This window comes from Sarcophilus harrisii, chromosome 2, assembly GCF_902635505.1.
Source record: "Sarcophilus harrisii chromosome 2, mSarHar1.11, whole genome shotgun sequence".
Taxonomy (NCBI): domain Eukaryota; kingdom Metazoa; phylum Chordata; class Mammalia; order Dasyuromorphia; family Dasyuridae; genus Sarcophilus; species Sarcophilus harrisii.
In genome coordinates, this window is record NC_045427.1 from 162,856,332 (window position 1) to 162,878,709 (window position 22,378).

Genomic DNA, 22,378 nt, shown 5'->3' on the forward strand with positions numbered 1-22,378 from the left:
ATTTTTAGGTTTATGAAATTTCTAACCCACCCACCATACCCCCAATTTGAATGAATAATTTAAAGGTAGACAATGTGACCAACAGAGCACTTGATGCAATTTTTAAAAATGAACATGTCTTTGGCCTCTTTCCAAAATCAGAACTGTTGATTCATAATGAAGCAACAAAATCTCTTCTGAAAGTTTATCCCAATGAAGCATGCTTATAGTCTAAAAAATTATAGCTTACAACAATATGGCCATGCAATGAAGGGGCATAGAATTATTGCTACCAGCAACAGATTTCCAGCATCTAAAGAATAGCAAAAACCAGTCACTATCTGTGCAGTATCTAGAAGAAGCAAAACTATGAGAACTATGAAAGGTCAAATAAGCGGGATACACAATGTTCCTAGCTAGCAATATAGTACAGGCATGCAGTTGTGTAGCCCATTATTCTGACAAATTATAAACTTTTCACTTCTAGTTGAAATGAACTTATATTAAAAATCAAATGGCTAATATCTTTGTACTCTTGTTAATATCTGTTAATAATGGAAAGAAAGAAGATGAATAAAAGAAAAAACTGATTGTGGCTGTAGTTATATAAAGAGTATAGTTGTCTTTTTGTTTTATGCCGAGTAAGGATTAGATGTCTGTTTACTGAAATATATTAGCAAAATTCATGTGATAATTTCATTATCAAATATTCTGTGTGCATGTGAGATATAAGCACACAAACACATAGATACTTATACATTAAAATGAAAAAAAATCAACTAATTAATTAATTAATTCTATATAAAATAAGACCAATTAAAAATACATGGAAGAGATGGTTTAAGATTGGAGAGCGGAAAGTGAGAGATGGTAAAAAGAGGTAGGGAGAAGGAAAAGAATTGTATAGTTTTCTCATTTGTGACTGACTTGAGTCTTCATGATTCTATTTGGATTTTCTTGATAAGGATACTAGAGTGGTATGTCATTTCTTTCTCTAGCTCCTTTTACAGATGAAGAAACTAAAGCAAATAGTTAAGTGATTTGCCTAGGGTCACACAGCTAATAAGTGTCTGAGGCCAAATTTGAACTCAGGAAGATGAATCTTCCTGGCTCTAGCACCATCTAGCTGCCTGGGAAGAGATTAGGAAGATATAAATCAGCTCCCTTTTATTGCTCTAAGAAAAAGAGAGAAAGACAGAGTTATAAAATAAGAAGAGAAAAGGTACAGGAGAAAAGATGGGTCATCATAGTTTTGCAACTTATAAGGTCCATAACCTAGAAAATCTCTTACCCTCTTTTATTGTCTTATCTCTAAAATGGGAATAATGATAATACGTGTTGTATCTCATAGAGGTATTATAAGAAGCAAATGAGGCAACAGGTATGAAATCACTCCACAAACTATATAATAAAATGCAAATAAATCTAATTGCTATTAGTAAAGTTTAGGCATTAATATCACCAAAAGGAAAGCCAATGACTTAATGTATAACCTACTGTCTCATTGTATACACAGGGAGAATGGAGATGAAATTACAGAAACTCTGCCAAAAAATTAAAAATGGTACTTGAAATATTATGTAATATTGGCAGCTGATAATAAAGTCCTTGTAATATGATAATATGTGTCAATGTATTTCTTTTCTCAGTGAGAGACTAACATCTCTTGGCTATTATTATCACATACTATTTATGATATTTTTACTTGACTCCTTTAGCATCAGGGTCTATATGGAGATTCAAAATTCAGGGACAAAATCCTGAAGAAAATCAACATCTGGGCTACAATTTCATGATCACTTGGTTATTTTCCAGCAATAATGGACATTCATTTAGAACAACAACTGTTAGTGTCAAGAGATTTTCTTTAGAATTGATAGGCAACAATTATTTATTAATCACTGATTGCATGCTAGGTACAGTGCTAAGTAAGCTAAAATATGTATCCTATCAATATTTTCTTAAAAATGGTACTTACTGCTGACACATTTTAATTTTTGTCACTGTCCTGGTAGCTGCCAGTAATTATAATATTAACAATAGTCTATCATTAAAGTTTAATGTTCGCAAAGCACTACATTATGTCCTATTAAGTAGCAATGTTTGTTCCAGTTCAATGTGACAAATGAGGTTGGGTTGGTGTGGGTTTAGATTTCAGACGTTCTGACACTACTAGCTAGCTATATATGCCAGGGCATATTGCTCAACTTCTTTGGAATTAATTTTCCTCATTTTAGTGTGTGTGTGTTCTGAACTAGATACTCTCTAAACTATCTTTCAGGTATAGTATCTAATTACTTCTGTTCTTTTAGATTATCTATTGCATGACTCATCTATTCTAATTGGTACTCCAGGAATAAAACTTTGTGACTATTTAAAATAGGCAGTTAAGGTCTCTTCACACTAGTGGCTACTTACTTTTTTATTCTCAATATAATCAATATAACTAACTCCTGATTTCTTAGGCCACCCAATATTCCAATCATTGTCCCCTTATTTCAAGACCTTTGTCCATTTCTGTACTCATTAGCATCTTCATTTGAGGATTAAAAATAGAGAGGGAAAAGCAGAACCAAAACCAGTCAATTTGATTATTTATTTGTAATAGATTTGAGTTTGTAACTAAATGATTTAAATTATTATTAGGTATATGATTAGAAATGACAATGTTATGGTCTTGATTAAGTAAATAAATTGGAGTTTTATCAGTTTTATCAACCTGGACTTTGTTATTTCAATAATAAAGGCAAAGAGAACTTTCCTTAAACCATTATAGAAGAATCAAATGCTTATCTGTGGCAAAATTTATTAGCCTGCAGTGGTTGGATGTCATTGGCTAAATTACTTCCCCATCTGATTTACCTCTTTAATAAAGATGACAAATAGCAGGATGTTTGTATTTGACTTACAGCTGTATAATGTTATTTATCACACAACTTTCAAAAATGATGGCTGAACTGAAGCAATCATATTTATCAAATAGTTGTCTGTAAGCACTATATAATACCAGCAACTAGAGAAAACTTGGTACTGAATTGAATCCATCATTTTCATTACTCAAATTCAAGGTGTTTCTTTTCTCTCTATAGGAGTCAAGTGGAAGAAAGGGAGAGAAAGTATTTAAAAGAAGTAAATATTTTTAACTATTGTGATAGAATGCTAGAAGAAGGTCAACCAAATGACTACAGAAATGAAGAGTATATTTTCAAAAACTATTTTATGGCTTAGATTTTCAAAATTAAATGCACACTAAAGAAAATAGAACAACAAGTAAGGACTCTTGGAAAGTTAAATATGTATATACAACATTAGTAATGGTTCTTATTGAGAAACATGGAATTCTAATAAGATATATGAAATGTCTAGTCATTGCTTTGAATCCAGATTCACCACATATGCATGAAGTACATTTTTCCAAATGCAGTAAGTCAACAGACATCAGACATCCTCTTTTCCATCCTACTATCTACTCATTACAAGGGAACGTGTGTTTTGGCCCACCTTAATAATACTTTGATTATTAATGATTCAAAATGCAAGAACAGGACAAGATAAATGGAATATTAGCATATATTGATGAAAAACATTCCAAGCAATCTATTTTTCTATTATTTACAATATAAGAATGTGGATAATACCTGGGTAAAGATTGTAAGCATAGCATATGCATCACTAAGAAAGAACGGAGCACATAACAACTCAAAAAGATTTCAAGTGAAATAAATAAATATTAAATTATATTAAGTGAATTTGAACAGTATTTTCCTTTTATTTTGCATTTATTCAGGACTCAATTAAAAATTCCTAAGGCATAAATATAAATAAAATATGAAGCTACTGAAAATTTTTGGTGAAAAGAAGAAAGGGGAGTGGCAATGAGATATTTAGCATTAATAACTTATCTAATTTATTTCTTATCTCTTTTTTATTATAACTTATCAAATATCTGCCATGTACCTGGCAATGAATTGATTTTTATGTTTCTTGTGATGAAAAATACATATTTACACATATATACATACATACATGTATATATTATCACTTTTAAACCAGTAAATGCATTGTTCTAATTATTTTCATGATAGTAAAACTTCTAGGTGGTTTTGATAAGATAGGCTTTCAGAAGTGTGAAGGATATGAAAATAAAATCTATCTGATATAAAAATTGGACCATTTAATTGCTTTTCTAATTTTTTCCTGTTTTCAAGTAAATTGAGTTAAAATTATATTAAGTGAATCTGACTAAAAATTAGATTAGAAAAATGTAAAAGTAAGAAACACACCTAAAATTCAATTAGCCTTTTTCTCTACAATAACAGTTAGGAAATCTAGTGATTCTTTAAGTTTGTTATAAAAATATTTCATTCTACTCTATATATCCTTACATGCAATCTACTAAAAAAAAAAAAAGATCGCTAATACATGCATCACTAGTGAGAAAAAATTAGCAATGGAGAATCAAACTACAGTGCCATAAACTAATCATTCTCTAGCTAATTAAAAAGATCAATACAAAACAATTCAATACATTTTAATATATCTGACAACTGAACACCAACATGTTTAATTAAATGAATATAATATTATAAAAATTCATAGACACAATAGTTACACACCACAGCAAGTAATCAGCAAAAAGCAAGTGGCAAAGCCAACATACATAAAGCACAAGAACACATAGAGTTGCAGCTGATTTTTGCACCTGGAGGATGCCATAATGGAAAGATCAGCAGGTCAGAAGCAAAGCCAATGATGGCATGATGCATGCAATGAGGAAACTGGAAGAAGCAAGCCACTGCAGACAGACTTTATGGTAGTTAATGTATGAAAAAGCTTACTTCATTTAGAAAGCTCACTAATTGGTCTACCGTTAAATAATCAGTTTTGTCTCCATTGCTGAAAAGAAATTTATTAGAAAAAGTAAGTTTCTGTATATGATGCTATAGTAGGTACGATTTACATGTTGACATTTGTTGATGATACTTTCTAAGCCTATTTTCTAAGTAGTTGTACATTCTTTTAAAGGCCAAAAACCCTTTGTAAGAACTGCTCCCTCCTCACCCCCACCACGAACACCATAGTCAAGACTTTTACTATTCTTTTTCCCTAGTAATTATTTAAAAGCTGGTAATTCAAAAACAACATGTAAGTCATCCACTTTAGATAATTCTGAATGAATGAACTTTCCAGTAACATAATAAGACTCCGTACTTAATCTAGTTAGTTTACAAAATGTGTTAATAACCTAAAAGAGCAGGTTAAAATTACAGGGAGTTAGTAAAGCCAATGCAAGAAAAAAAGTTCCAGGTGCTTCCTTTAACTTATGTAAAAGTTTCTTGAAAATATGGAGTAAACTTTTACATTGATAAATTAAGGGTAGGAAACATAACTCTGACCTTGCCTGCTAATATAGGATATGGGGTAACAGGCATGGCTGGACACTCTATTCATAATGCACTGAAATGTTGGGGCAAAACATGTGAGAAAAACCTAAAATGAGAATGATACAGCTTAAGAGTCACTTTGTATAAAAAAGAACTTACATTTTCCTAAAGAGGTCCTCAATGTCAGTTCGAGGACAAATTTTTTGTGTTAGTTCATAAAACTTTTCATAAGTAAATGCTGCAGGCTCAATTTCATCATTCTGGAAAGAAATGGAGGGTGGGTTATTCATTCAGCAGTAATTTCTCAATGAAGGTGTAATAGAGACAATGAACTGCTGCCACTAGAGTCTCAAGGCATGTTGATTATGACTGGCCACAACCCAACTGGTAGAACCAACAAGTGCATCTCAGCAGTGATTTTACATGGGGTGAGATCTAGTCTGATAGAACATAGGTGGCTATGCCTTTTTCTTTTTTTTTTTCCCCCAGGGTCAGAGAGCTAGGAAATGTTAAGTGTCTGAAACCAAATTTGAACTCAGGTCTTCCTGACTTCAGGGCTGGTGCTCTATCCACTGCACCACCTAGCTGCCCCTACTAGGCCTTTTTCTTTGCCATATACTCAGATATGTAACCCCAGGCATCTGTTGGAACTTTCTCAAATGCACTGAAAGAAACATGAAAGAGTTGGGAGAAACTATTGTTCCCTAACCAGTCTTCCTGGCTGTGTAAGCCAATGTTTCTCTTTGGGGAAAAATTTTTTTAAAAAGGAAAATTGAGGCCACAACTTTTTTTTTTCTTTTGACAGTTTTATAAAATCAAGAGAAGACACTTTATGAAAAAAATCTTTATTTTTCTCTTTAATTTTGAGCAAGATTTGCTTAAGTAGCAACACTGACATTCATTCTGTCATCAACAATAATAAAAGCTTGATTCTCTATGTGAAAGGTAACAAAGAGAAACAGGGTTTTTGTGGGGAAAATCTTATAGCCTAAGGCACTTGTTAATTTTTCAATATCTATATTAGTTGGGATTCTATAAAACTCTACTGGGCTAAATTTGCTTTTAAAATACAAGAGTATTTACTTAATCTTTCCATTAAACTTGATTATATTTTGTCGCCAAAATGGCTTTTCTAAGCCAAAAAGATATTTGAAGCTTAATTTTCTTAATGTGGTTAAGAGAACAAAAATGATGAAAAAGTTATCTGTAAATCTTAAAATATCTTTTGTTAAACCCATTAAAGTGTGCCAAAAAGTAAACCAATCAATTAACATTTATGTTGCTCCCCCTCCCCCCCTTTTTTTTCCCAAGGGAAAAAGGGTACATGCAAAACCAGGTGTTTGGTACAACTGATTTAATTCATGACATAATTTTATGGCTAAAGTAATTAAATAATTTGAAAAATATTTTAAAAAATAAGAGACTTTGTAATACATTATTAAAATAACTTGATAAATACCTTTCCGCTGGGAAGGCCTAACTCCTTAAGGGCTTGAAAAATCACCTTTTCTGTTTTACCTGATGCAAACGTTCTAGTAATACTACAGAAGGAGAAAAAAATAGAAATACTGTTACTTTCACATATTGGCATTTTTTACTTGACAAACAAGCCCAACCATTTTCACTTAGTCAACATACTTAATAGTAACAACAACAACAATAAATAACAACTGATATTTACATAATGTTTTAAGTGTTATAACAACCCTATAATGTAGATAGAACAAGCATTATTATGCCAACTTTACAGATAAGGAGACAGAAATGTTCCTTCTTGTAGAAGGTAAAAAAACAAAAAGAAGAACAGGGAAGAACCAAAACTAAATTGAAAAAGTTGTTTGACCCTGTAAAAGTTACTCTCATCGCTGATTCTGCTATAAACTGCCTATTTGATCTTGCACAAATATTTTATCCCTCTCAGGCTGAGTTTTCTTATTGCAAAATGAGAATGAATTTTATGTGATCTCTAAGGACTCTTTCCTTTGCTTTGTTTTGCTTTGTATCTCCCAGTGTATACCACAGTGCCTTGAAGGTGGGTCAATAAATGTTGATTAAAATGATTGTTTTTATTTTTGTTTTTTCTGTTTTTAAAAGATGAGTGGAGAGATTGGGAGGGAAAAGATGAAGAGTTAGTCAATAAATACTGATTTAATACCTACTATATGCCAGACACCATGCTAAGTGATAGGAATGAAAATAAAATTCTTGCTTTCAAAGAGCTCACAGTCTAATAAGGGAGACAATATGCAAACAAATTATGTAGAAGCAAATTATATCCAGGGCAAATAGAAGAATACCAACAGAGGGAAGGCACTAGAATTACAGAGAATTAGGAGAGTTTTACAGTAAAAGGCAGGATTTTAGTTGAGACTTGAATGAAACCAGAAAAGTCAGGAGGTAAAGAAAGGTATGAGGAGGGAGAAAAGTATGGGGGACAGCTAGTGAAAATACCCAGTGCTGAGAAATGGAGTGTAAAGTTTGAGGAACAGGAAGAAAGCCAATATCACTTAATTACAGAGTATGTTTGTGAGTGGGAGAGGTGTAAAACTCAAAGTTTTAAAAAATATCATCTAAAAATAAATAAAAGTAAAAAATGCTGATTTGAATTGGTATTTAATGTAGATTAAGAGCTTAATAAACATTTGTGGAGTAACATTATTGAGTACAATGAAAGGTAGCAAGTATCATTGCTAACTCATTGAACTTATATATAAAATTGTGAAGCCCTGTGGAATGTAATAACATGAGGCATAACCTCGTTTTATTATGTTAGCAGAGAAAGGATATTGTGCTATTAAGTGCTTTTCCATTCAACAACAACTAGACTATTATAAAATATCACTTGCCTCTCTAACAAGACATTTTATCTAGGATTGGCTCATTTAGTAATCTGGTATTAACTGTTCAATCACACTTTGCCTCAGCTTCCTCACCATGGACAAATTTTATATGAGTAAAATCACCACATACTCTTAATTCTAGTGACTAATGTAGATGAAGAGAAAACTTTCTGAGTTGACATAGTATAAATTTCCTGATGGGTGGCAAATATGTAAGAAGCAAACATTGAAAATTCTTTGAAATTTAAAATGAATTCGGTATGACAATTTCAGACACTGAAATATTATGCTCTGCTGCCAATACTGCCTGGATAGCTCAAAGGGCTTTTATTAACTAATTATAAGATCATATACTTCACATTATCCATCAAGAGCTTGTTAACTTTTCAAGTTTCCTTTTCATGTCTATCAACAATTTCATCTGGGAACAGTAGGCTTCACATCTAAGCCATGGAAATATCTTCTATCTGAGTATGAAAGGATTTTTAATGACCTTTACCAACTTCCCACCCTTTCATAAAGTTCAGACATTCATGCTGAGAAGATGGCAAACTTCTATTTAAGCATTAATAGCCTGTTACTAACACTGATTTGCCAAAATAGGTGAGGAGAAGTAGGCATTGGGTAGATTTATTCAGCATTCATACAAAGCTTTCCTCTTCCCCATGGGCTCCAAAGATTTTCCCAAGAGGTTAATTTTAATATTTTAAAGTAGACGGAAATTATTGTCCATGAAGATTAATAAATCAGTGGGAAGATTATAGCAGTTTGTTCTCATTTATGGATCAGAGGAAGTCTCACTAATGGCATACTTTTATGATAAAAAGAACAACATATTTCTAGATGGGATGTTTTGCCAAAATTCCAAAATTCTCCAAATTTTTCTAAAACTAGTGGATATGTCTTTAAATTCAGTTAGTTGTGGCAAAATTAAATTTATATATATTTCCAAATATTTAACATGTGTCTTTTAGTTACTAAAGAGAATTTTGGGATCTCCCCCACCAGCACAGGATCCCATATTTAGATTAGGAAGGGATTGTTGAGGACATCCATCTAATTTCAATATTTTTACTTCATGGTTGAGGAAACTGAATCCTAAAGAGATCATGATTTGTCCAAAGTCATACAGCTGGCAAGTCGAAGATCTAGAATTGGAATCTGGAACTTTGGCCCCAACTCCTATTTTTCATATTTTTCACTGTAAGGAAAAATGTTTACTGCCTTGATTAGGGAATCTTAACACCTTCTATGATTGGACACTAACCATCAAATGGTTTGATAACTCTTGTCAACTTTAATAAAATCTTAAATCCTAGATTTTATAAGTAAACTAAGATAATGCAGCTTTTGTCTAATTGGTTAAACATCATCTCTTCAGTCAACAGCCATTTATTAAGATATTAGATGCCTTGGTGGTAGGGGTAAAAATACAAAAGGGAAAGTAATCTATTCTCACTTTACTGGGTTTACACTGTAGTAGGATAGCTATCACACATCATGTTTGTAAAAATATGGTATTAGTTTTTATGGAGCCATAAGATATCAATGTATACGAAGAGGCAACACTATAAAACCAGCTCTGCTTGGAGAGGGGCTAACAGGGCACCCAACTCTGGCAACAAGTGTGCTCTACACTGCCATCTTTTTTGTTAAGTTGTCCCTAAGGTAATTCAAATGGAAAAGAACTAGAGGCAAATGGCAGGAGAGTTAATTGTGCTACATTCCTCAACCTATTCCTCAGCTCCTGGCTCTCACTCTTTCCTCAAATTTAGCCTATGTAGACTGGGAAAGGTAGAGGTAAAGAGTGAAGATAGAAGGCAAGTTAGAGATAAAAAGTACCAAGAAGTACTATAAGTTTGTATTGCAGAGAAATAGAAACAAAGACATAGCCAAAGACAGAGACCCAGAGAGACAGTGACTGAAAAAGTAGAATATAAAACATTATTTATGTCTTCTAAGTAAAGACCTAAAAGATAAATGAGAAACAAGATTTAAATATTCCTTAATTTGTCACTCTCTTGACCTTCTAAATAATGTGGCATCTGAACCATGAGGTCTGCTCAACAGTGCCACTGGTGTGTGGCTATCCTTAATCAATATCATGATTCTGCGTATCAGCTCTCTTCTAAAAATTATGTAAACTATATTAATATTTCCATTTAAAGATCTTGAAAATTGGTGCTATGTTATTTCATAACTGAAATGAAAAATTTTAAAGTATTTGCTTTTCCTATCTATTATAGAAGTCACTAAAATTTCCACCTCTTGGCAGATTGCACACCGGAAGATCTATCCACCATTTTTGGCTTTGTAAAAATCCTCCATCAACTCTAATAAACTCTTTTCTCCTGCCCCTTTTCTCCATTTCCAAAGAACAGATGTCCTATGTCAAGCACCTGTTAATATTGGCATGAACAGTTCATCAAAATCCGTGAGCCAAGATTACAAAAGTCTGTTGTAGATGCCAAAATACCTTAGTTATTTCCTTTAAAAAGATAATAATGATTTTGAATGGGAATAGCCCAGAAAAAAAGCATAAATCACAAAAGTCTCTAGACCCTGTACAGCCATGAAAGTGAGTAGGATATTTGTTATCAATGAAACCATAGTAGTTTAGGAAGTGTCCTAATCATAACTTATTCACACCACTTTTGTTCATGTCCTGGAAACAAACCTTGTTTTAGAAGCTGTATACATTTAGTAAGTGCTTAATGTTGATCAAGTTGCATTTCTGAACTTTACAATATAATTTTCCCCTCCAAAGTTTATACAGATATTTCAATATTGATTTAAATAAAAAATGAACTGTGTATTTCATAATAGATCCAGGATGCTAGGATATACTAAACAATTATACTGCCTTAAGTCAAATGAACAAATTATTTTGAATAAAATAAAGATTACCTAAAGTGTTCTCAAAAAAATCACTAAATATGAGGTTTAAAAAAAACTTTTAAACTAGGCATAAAACATTCACATACAAATTAAGTAGAATAGAAAATTGTTAAGGCACATTTGTCAAGGAAGGAATTTGTTGCAGATGAGAACTTGAAAGAAGCTGTAAAAAGCACTCAAATAGTATCCCTTTCTTTGCACTTTCCCTACTTTCCTTCTTCACGAAATAATGACACATTATTTAGAAGGTCAAGGGAGTGACAAATCATTCTCCATTGTAAATCCATCCTGTATCGTTCCTACCTAAAACCTCAATGTGATTTGGAGGTAATCTGGAGTTCTGCAAATGGAATCCAAGTACGAACATCTGAACTAAAAAGATTTCTCAGCAAGAGATTCAATAACTATAATTCTAGGAATGCCCCTAAATAATTTCAGAGAGGATCAATGCCAGAAGGACTGAAGATCATTTCTTCCATCATGGCAATTCATGAATATCACCTACTAAGGCAGAGAAAGGTGTCATTTTACATGGGTGTACAATGTATTGTAAAAGGGAAATAGAAGATCATTTGAGAATTTTAATATAATAACGTAGTATGAAAGCTAGTTCATGTTACTAAACTACTTGAAAATAAAAACATGAGAAGAATGTTAATGTAATTTTTATACATTTAGTTTTTTTTAACATTAAAGGTTGGTCCTTTAATTTAGTGATCCTACTGTCATGTATATACCTCAAGGAAGTCAAAGATGTTGAGTAATGTATCATATGTATTTATATACAATATATTCCAGGGGTCCTCAAACTTTTTAAATAGGGGACCAGTTTACTGTCCCTCAGACTGTTGAAGGGCCGGACTATAGTAAAAACAAAAATTTTGTTTTGTGGGCCTTTAAATAAAGAAACTTCATAGTCTTGGGTGAAGGGGATAAACGTCCTCAGCTGCTGCATCTGGCCCGGGCCGTAGTTTGAGGACTCCTGTGAGACTATCTCATTAAATGATAGTATAAAATAGATGGACTTCACAGGTGCTTATTTAAACAAGGGTAATTTTAAGAATTAGGATAGAATGGGTACACATATGGTTTCACTTTTTTCTCTAGTAAATTAGAGCAATTCAAAACCATCTCCATTTATATAAAAACTTCTTATGAAAATCCATTCTATTCTTCTTTCAAGAATGTTATCTTCAGACTAAAATTGAAGAGTAAAGTACAAACTAATGAAATAAGGAACACGGGAAAATCTATTTTCATTTCATTCAAAGAACTAGATTTAATAGGATTTTGATCTTTTTAAAAATTCATCAGGTGAGGAGTATTTATCTTTTTTCTCTATAATTAGTTTAAAAGTAGTAGTGGAGGTATGGAGTTGACTTTAAGCTTGGATGCTAAGAGTAGTTCTGATCTGAATCATCTGAACATCTTTTTTCTTAATTTATTTTTAAGAACAAATTGGTAGATGTAAAATTGTTTGGGTCCAGGACAATCCCATTCCAGAGTAAAATTTTTATTTCAAATCCTAGAATTAACTCTTACCCATGAAACCCATTCACTGTTCTCATAGTCTTCTCAAATAATATGCTACTTCAAGGTAATTTACTGGGAGGAAAATTCTAGAACTGGCCCAATTTTTATTGATGAACTTTCTGATAGCAAATAGAACAAAGAATAATAGTTTTAAAATCTTAAAATTTACATATCTGTTCATTGTGGAAAAAGTAAAAGGCTATTAAATATATAAAACAATTTTCAAGATAATGTTTTGATGCATCTCAATACATGTTTGTAATAAAATTTAATATCTATATTATTCTCAAAAAACTAACTGTGGCTTTCTGAGCTTGCACTGAATAAAAAAGTCCATGCCATATGCAAGTTCAAAAAGTTCCTGAATTTTGGAGGGACCTTGTGTTTATATGTAATTACATCAAGTATATAGGTACTAATCAACAACAAGAGATTACAGGAGATATATTTAATATAACCAAAAGAGGAAACAGCATCTTCTCACTCTTCCCACTTTTTACTGGATTATGATAGTCATGGAAATGGTATAATTAATGGAGATATTATACTACTGATGATAAGGAAAGTCCTTGCTAATATACATAAATAGCAATAAATTCCTATGGGATATTTAAGAATTTCATTGTTTCTTCTTTGCTTTGAAGAGTTAAAGAAAAAAAGTCTAAGTCCTATTACAATTAGTTCTTTGAAGTTTGAAATAAAGCCAAATTTTTCCATGTTCCTTATTTCATTAAAGTTTTAATTTTGTCCATTCTGGACTGAACATAAAATTCTAGAAAAAAAGAGCAGAGTGCATCATCTTAAGAATTTTTTGTGATAACTCATTTTAAAAAAACTGAATATATTATGAAGGTAGTTATTTAAATGAATATTCAATTATTATTTTAGATAAATCAAATTTAAAAGTATTGACATACAAGCTTCTCTCTGATTAACAATAGTTACATAGTAAGATACATGATATTCATAAATTATTTACTTACCTCCTAACTGGAATTTTACCATTTGTGTTTGTCATAAATGCCAATTTCATCCAGCTGAAATCCAGAAAAAAAGTTTAATTGTGTTGTAGTTGTTTTTTGGGGGGGATTAATCTCAATATATATTTTTTAATAAATCTTTTTATTTACAAAACATATGCATGGGTAATTTTTCAACATTGATCCTTAAAAACCTTTTGTTCCAAATTTTCGTCTTCCCCCATCCCCTCCCTTAGCTGGCGGTAGTCCAATACATGTTAAATATGTTAAAATATATGTTAAATCCAAGATATGCATACATATTTATACAGTTATCTTGCTGCACAAAATCTCAATATATTTAATCTTGTGTTATTATGAAAAATAAACTATAAATAATTTAACGTTTATTCAAATAAATACATATACTTTGAAACTGAAAAATTAAAACTGCATCTTAAATTAATTGGAAAATTTATCACTTCTATTAAACAACATTTATCATTAGAGTCTGGTAAGTAGTTTGTCATTTTCTTGGAGTTTTCTATTTTATCATACCAATGAAGATCATTGCTACAATTGAAAAGTTAAGCTCTAGCATTAAATTGACTTTATAAAGTTTCCTACTTTTGCTAGCTAGGATGACTGCAAATCTCTGTCATATGCCATTGTCAGAATGGAATAACATCTTTGATTTTCTATAATGAGAAACCTTACTCAGCTTGGCAGCTTATGAATAAAGTGGAAGGAGGAGGGTGACATAAGATTGAGAATTAGCAGGGAAGCAATAGTGATAGGGCAAAGTGCCAAGGGACTGGTCTTACTCATTTCTTGTCAAACAAGGAGGTGCTAGCAATGTGGATTCTGATAGTTTTTCTTTTTCCAGGCTCCAATTTCTCATTATTTGCAAGTAGAAAATTCTGGGCAAGTGAATTAACTTGCCACTGAACATTGCCCCTTCTCAAGGCTACATAGAAGTGTTTGGGCTATGTAAAAAAAGTTTATGTGAAAACATGATCTTTTAATGCTAAAATAAAACCACTTTAACTCCACTTCCATGATTTAGATCTGAATAGAGAAGGAGAACAGGACTTAGGTTAGAAATAAACCATTTCTAACTTGGATCATTTATTTGATGACAACCAAAAGTAGATGCATCTCTCTCTCTCTCTCTCTCTCTCTCTCTCTCTCTCTCTCTCTCTCTCTCTCTCTCTCTTTCTCTCTCTCTCTCTCTGGCTCAATATATGTTTACATACACACACACATATATATAACACATATGTATATGATAAATAAAATTCTCAATTTAAAAAAAAAAACAGAGTAAGTACTCACTGTTTCTTCAGGCATGTCATTGGACTAACGTTGTTAGCTCTAAAATTATGTATGATGGCTCTTAACCCTTCTACCCATTGCTGGAAGAAAAGGAAATAGAAAATGAACTTAATAAAGGAATCCAAGAGGAAAAAATTAAGCAATTTTATGATTCCTAATAGATTTTTATCTACTTTTTGGAAATTAACTTAAATAACACTTCTGCAATCCCTTGCTCCAACTTTTTAAAAAATATTTTTATTTTCATATTTTATTCTTTAATAAACAGAGGTTATGGTTTTCATTCTTTCTAGCCAGATAAATGTGGCATTTGTAGTATCATTAAACAGCAGGCTGGCAACAATGGAAAGCTGCTCTCTGATAGATTTATTAGCTCCTCTCTTTACAACTTGAATAAATACAAGCTCTTCTTTCTTTCTTTAGCTGCTGGCAATCTTAGTAATTCCTAAACAATATTATACAATAAGTGATGGCACATTTAAGTATTTCCAGTTTAGAAAATGGATAATTTCTTTAAATAATTAGGCAGACTAACTTTGTTAGGAGATTTCATCCTAATCTACCCATCTGCTGCATAGTCTACCTGAATTTCTTTCCCAGGAGAGCCCTAAAATGAAAAATATTCCACTGATCATGAGGATGCCTAGAAGTTAATAGTGAGTCCTTACATATTTTCTGTATAAGGATTTAGACTTCAGCAGCAGGTTAGCTATTACCTCAGAGATTTACAAAGAAAACAGTGGAAAGGTTATGTATGGCCTTAAAGGGATTTTGATCTATGTGGATCATTATAGTAGTAAGTCCTAATCCAGAAGCCAAGGCCAACATTTGCCTTTAGGCTTATGCACATGGCTTCTATTGACGTCAAAGGAAGCCACACATGTGAGCCTGGGGAAAGACTATAACCCTTACTAAAATGTTATTTAGTCAAATGGATATATGATTTATAGATTAAAGTAGAGCATGGCCCAAGCCCATGGAGATCATTTTCAATGGTACTCAGTATGAATGGTCATTATTCTTCTTAAACAAGGGGAAATTTTTTTAATCTATTATAACTTGGAAAATATAAATTATTTGTGCATTTACAACTAAGATTTGTTAGCCCCTAAGAGAGTTATTGGAAAAACCATGAATGAGGAGGTGAAGCAATCATATAGCAAAGTACTGTTTCCTCCTTCCTTCCTCCTCCCTCCTCTTCTCTCTCTCTCTCTCTCTCTCTCTCTCTCTCTCTCTCTCTCTCTCTCTCTCTCTCTCTGTCTCTCTCTCTCTTTTTTTCTCTCTGTCTCTCTGTCTTTTTTTCTGTGTTTTTGTCTCTGTCTCTTTTTTCTCTCCTGTCTCTCTCTATTCTCTCCCCTCTCTCTTTCTTTCTTTCTCTCTTCCCTCTTTCTTTCTTTTTCTTTTCAACATTTTACTACCAGAAGAATTTTGAGGGGAGACAAGGGACATACAGGAACTATTTTTCCTCCGATTACATTTATAAAACTGTTTAAGTACACTTTTATAAGTGTACTTATAAATGTACTTTTAAAAGTTCTACATAAGGAACACCTTGAGAATCTTAAATGACAACTCAAAAGTCATGGTGTGTGGACAGAGAAACACTGGTGCTAAACAGGATGGAGAGTCTGAACAAATCATGCATAGTTGTTTGGATTATGAGATAGAAGAAATAAACAAAAGGCAAAACAGCCTCAAGGTGTTTATCATCAGACTTCACTTCCTATGTCAAACTCAGTATGAAAAACACTTTACTTGGGACCAGCGAATACTCCCTTATTGACTTCACTAACTATAAATCCATGAAGCTTCTTACATTTGATATAAAAAGCCTACATAATCTGTTCAGTAGTAAAAGGGAAGTATTTTTTCTTAATTTAGAGGTGTGTTATGGCTTCCCAAACTAAAATAAATAAATTTGCTAACTTCTTTTTCCAATATTCCAAGTTTTGGGTTCATTCACTTATTTTTTCTGTTCCTTGTAATTTAGCCTCTTATATCACATGCAGGTAGATGATACAGTGGTAGATTTCAGGCTTTGAGTCAAGAAAACTCATCTCCTTGAGTTCAAATCTGACCTCAGATACTTACTGTGTGACCCTGGGCAAATCATTTAATCCCACTGGCCTCAATTTCCTCATCTATAAAATGAACTAGAGAAGTACATGACAAACTATTCCAGTATTTTTGCCAAGAAAACCTCAAATGGCATGACAAAGACTCAGACGTGACTGAAAATGACTGAACAAAATAACAACAAAAACATTAGCACTCAAATGACAAAGGAGCTAGATTTTGAATGTACTTTAAAAAAATTCTACAATCACAGAACTATAGTGGTCAGAGGACCTTAGTGGTCATATATTCCAGTGGAATATATATTCCATATATATATATATATTCCAGTCTAAATAAAAAAGAATTATCCTTACATAATAACTGAGAACATAACTGAAAAATGATTTCCAGAGTTTGTTCTAAAACTACCCACAAGGGGGAACCCATTCCCTCCCAAAGCATCCCATCCTGCTTTTGGATAGCTTGAATTGTTGGTAAAAATGTTTCCAATATTTAAGCCAAATTTACCTCTTTAAAGCTGACAGCTATTGCTTTTAGTTCTGCCCTTCTGGTGCCAAACAGAATAAATCTAATTCTTTCTTTCACAGGGCAGCTTTTCAAAAATTTGAAAACAACTAACTTCCCTCATTTTTCCTCTCAAAAAACTTTTTTTAACTATTCTGTGAATTGTAACTATTAAATCCAATTCATTCTAACATAAAGTGGCTAGAGAACCTTAGAACTTTTATATCTGGAAGAGGTTTTAGAGATCTTTTAATTCAATCATATCTCCTGTACTTTGTGGTTGAGAAGGATATAACAAGATGAACATCAATATTCTGAAAATATAGGGTCCTATTGATCTGATTCAACCTTTTCATCTTATAAATATAGTTAAACAAATATTTATTAAATGCCTACTATATGCAATATGCTCCTGCCAAGCATTGCATATGCAAAAATGAAGTCATATACCAGCCCCTAGGCTTAGCTGATGAAACTGCGACCCAGAGAAGTGACTTAAAGTTGATCAGTAAGTAGATTGTATCAGAACCAATGAAAAGATCCTAGAACAAGAAAATCAGATGTCCTTTTGGTGAAGTTCTCTTTTGTTTAGATCATGTTATATGGATTTTAATCTTATCATGGCTATCATAATTTCTTCAATTTATCCTTATGTAGCACCCAGCCCCCAACTCTTGTCAAATGAATATGAAACCTAATAATAGGAAATAAATAATAGTGAAAACTTAACAAATTATTTGATCCTTCTCTTGTTCTTTCTTTTAAAAAATAATCTGGTGAAATGCCAGCAGATGTCAGTAGAATCTTAGTGTTTTGTGCCAATGTTATACTCTAGTGAAAAGAATAATGAATAATTTTTGCTTTCCGAATTCACAGAAACATGAAATTTTCACACAGATGTCACTTTGGAATGTCTGAAAATAAGCAAGGATGTGAATCACCTGCATTCTCAGAATGTTTCAATGGAATGTTGTAGAAAACTCTGCATGGCACCTGACTTGTACATAGTCCTAAAAGGTGATAGGTATCTGCAGGAGAGTGATGCTATATTAATAGAATCTAAGCAGGGTTGAGTGCTTGGCTTCTGACTTTGATCAGGCTGGGTGAAATAGAAGGCTAAGACATAACTTAGTCAATTCAGATGATATAAATCAGTGCAATAATTTAGATGGGGAAAAACTGCTCTTTTCCTCTTATGAAATAAGTTTTTGGTCTAAATTATATTTCTGCTTCTGCTTTCCACTTAACTTTCTCTCCATAAGCATAGACTTATCAGACACATCTTATTAATCCTCATTAACACTTCTGAGGATTCGCTATGTTTTGTTCCTCTTGTTATTCAAAAAATCTCATCATAAATGGCACTAACAAGATTTAGGCAAGATTAGTAAAATATGGTTTCTTATTTGGACCTCCCATACACTGATTTTGGATTTTTAAAAATATATCTATTCATTTATTTAGCAAACATTCATGAATCATAAGATGTAGGCAGAACACCATTAGATGATGAGGAAATTTGGAGTTTAAATAAAAGCAACACATACAGAGTATCTCAAAAGTCTTAGTGAATTTTTAAGCTACTGTAGCTTAAATAGGTTCAATAGTTTGAAACCACACTAATACTTTTGGGACATCTTGTAGACAGGTATAAGGCTTACAAAATTCTTTCTTCACAAAAAAGTCTTTGAAGGGTCAAGTATCTCTTTTTTCAGATGGGAAGACTGAGGCCATGAGAGACTAAAGGATTTTCTGAAGGTCACACTTTTCCTAGCTATTATTATTGGAATGTAATTCAGGTCTTTGCTGTAAAATCTAGTGCTCTTTCTATGACATTGGCACAAATTTTCTCATGGATCTTACAACCTAGTAGAAGGAAAAGATTCAAATACATGCAGCTACAATTAACAATACTTACATGTTTTTAAGATCTTGGGAAAATATTATTAATGACTTGGAGAATAGAAGATTTTTGAAGGTAACATTTGGGTTATTATTTTTTTTTTAATGTTGGTAGGATTCAACAGGCAGAAAGAAGAAAGGATATGGGATTCCATCTGTATCTAAGTGACAAGATAGCTGAGATTGACTTTTAAAAAGTCATTTGGTAGGACTTAAATTCAAGGCAAATAGAGAATTCATCTATTTCAGAATTAAAAATAGAATTTAATAATGTTTATGAAGATTTTTGTTTTCTCGATTGTACTTAGGGAACAGTGGCTTCCAGTCTCTAAGAAAAGAAGGCCATGGCATCTAGGGGAGGGGGTGGAAGGAAGGAGGAGAAAAGTTGGAGCAGAAGTTTTTGCAAGGGTCAATGTTGAAAAATTACCCATGCATATGTTTTGTCAATAAAAAGCTATAATACAAAAAAGTCTCACAACAATAAAAAGAAGGCCATGGAATCCTAATTTGGAACCTTCATGAAGTGTGAACTTTGCTCACATCATATACCCTGCTAGATTGTACACTCACTGAAAACTAGAGCTACCTTCTTAGGAGCAAATATGGTGTACTTTGTGCATAGTATGTTTGTTGGATGAATGAACAAATTTAAACAATCAGATTCATGTTTCTTTGACACTAGAAAGTGGCTAGAAGGAAAGGAAAAGAGAATGAAAGGTTGAAAAGGCTTAATTTTTAAAAAATGTTTTCAAGATTTTCTTTTCTATTCCTTGCTGCAGCAGGCTGTGAGATTCATGTAGCACTTTCAATCCTAACTCTTCCCACTGTGGTTATGATAATGTATACATGAGTAACAAATTCTGGTCTAGTGTTCTGGGTAACTCCCTTTACTATTTCCTGTGTAGAAGCTCAGGGAATCATGTTACTAAAGAAGGTCCATAAATTGCCTTCTATGTGCCCTATGCGTTATAGATAATTAAAGAGTCCAGACTTGGAGTCTGGTAGGTTCAAATGCTGCCTCTGATATATACTGACTTTGAGACTCCAGACTTAACCTCTGAGTGCCCTAAGCACCTAAGACCAGAAAACTGGAGAAAATGTGCCCATATGAATTGATTGAGGGGGTTTCCCCAGTCTTGGAAACTGTGAGGTGCCCAGAGTCTCTCAACCAGTAGTGTCTGAAACCTCAGTGGTTTTATCCATGGTACCCCCTAGCTGACTCAAGATTTTCAATAATGGTTACTTCAATAAAAGATTTTCATTTAACATCATCAAGAACACCCATACTCAACTTTTCCAATAGAAGTCAAATATCCACCTGAAATAAATGTCGAGGGGCCATAAGATTCCAAATCTTTGCCTGGTCAGCCATGATCATGATTACAGAAGGGATGGAATAAAGACCCTGCTTCATTTGTTGTATCTATGTAGCTCTTCGGCCTTCTTTATGTTGTTCATTTGTGTACAGTTCTTCATGAACCCATTGGGTTTTTTTTTGGCAAAGATACTGGAGTAGTTGGATATTCCTTCTCCAGCTCATTTTACAAATGAGGAAATTGAAGCAGAATTAAGAGACTTCCCCAGGATCACACGGCTACTGTCTAAGGCTGACTTTGAATTCCTGAGTCCAGGTTCTGCACTTTATTTACTGCATTACTTCGCTGCCCTTAAGTCTAAAATTCCCTCTCTTTTGACCTCTTCCTCCTTTTTCACTAGTATAAGACTGATCTTGGAGGCATCATACCTCTTGAAAAAACATTATCATCATTTCAGTGCTTCTTTCCTCTTTTCATCATCACTGGTGCTAGCAAGTATATAGTATTTTAGAGTTTTATTTGATCTTCATAACAATCCTGCATGGTAAATGCTATTAGCCCTATTTTTCAGGAAATGGAGGAATAGAGAAATTAAATGGAATGTTCAGGGTCACATAGCTGGTGAAAGTCTGAGATATGATTTGAACTAAGATCTTTCTGACTCTCAGTCCAATAGTTGTTTATATGCCAGCTTTCACTAGTACCATTTTCCTTATAGACAAAGGTTGTTTTGTCTTTGGTTTTTTTGGTGGTGGGGTCTATAACACTGTACCTTGTATGTAGCAGATATAATAAAGGCTTGTTGGATTGGACTGCATTAGACTGCTTTTCTGAATCAGTCAAAAAATCCATTCTCAAAATGAGTTAGACATAAAAAGCTAAGTTTTTGCAGAAATCAGAAGCAACTTCTAGATCAACACATGTACAAGAAAATAGCAGATCACCTCAGAATAAATCAAAGATCAAAGAGCAAATTAATGGAGAACTAATTTTAAAACCAAGGGGACCAAAAACCAAATAAAATACTTTATTAAAACCAGGGCTTTAATGGGGAAAAACCATAGGAAAGTGTCAAATCCTTCAGTACTAGAACACAATATTCACTCTCATAAACTTTGTAAAATTGAAATTGAAAATTTGAAAGAAGCTAAATAAAAATATTTTTATTTTCCTCATTACATGCTAATACTTTTTTCAATCAATTAATAAATCAACATTTATTTAGCACACTATGTGCCAGGTAGGAAGGTGAAATCCTTTTATTACTGGAATATGCCCACAGGTGACAAAATGATGAAGGGAGATGAATACTTCATTAGGATTGCCATTCTCCACCACTAATAACAACAAATGTTTGGCCAGAGACTAAACTGGTAAGCATGGGAATGGATATTATACTGCCACAAATGGGCAAACTTGGTCAAACATCTCACCAAACTAATGCTTATATGTTTCTGGGCAAAATAACTATGATAATCAAAACAATATATCATCCTGAGACTCTAAAATGGAAAAAGAAGTATTGAGATTACCCAGACAAGGAAATTGAAAACTTAAAAAATGATACTGAATTTCCCAAAGTTTCAGAAGCCTTATCTTAGTCCTCATCCTCCTGGACCCGTTTAGAGCATTTGGCAATATTACTAACA

The 22,378-nt window shown here is 32.8% G+C and overlaps 1 protein-coding gene across 5 annotated transcripts in view; it reads right to left on the minus strand.

The window, feature by feature from the left end:
* The window catches only part of PLCB4 (phospholipase C beta 4), a 427,184-nt gene that overhangs the window by 98,309 nt on the left and 306,497 nt on the right, over positions 1-22,378 (minus strand). For all 5 annotated transcript variants that reach the window (XM_031951114.1, XM_031951113.1, XM_031951117.1 and 2 more), the window contains 5 exons: positions 14,929-15,008; positions 13,618-13,671; positions 6,823-6,904; positions 5,523-5,623; positions 4,818-4,875 (listed from right to left, as the gene is read on the minus strand). In XM_031951114.1, coding sequence (XP_031806974.1) covers positions 4,818-4,875; positions 5,523-5,623; positions 6,823-6,904; positions 13,618-13,671; positions 14,929-15,008 — 375 coding nt within the window. The remainder of the gene's footprint in view (positions 1-4,817; positions 4,876-5,522; positions 5,624-6,822; positions 6,905-13,617; positions 13,672-14,928; positions 15,009-22,378) is intronic.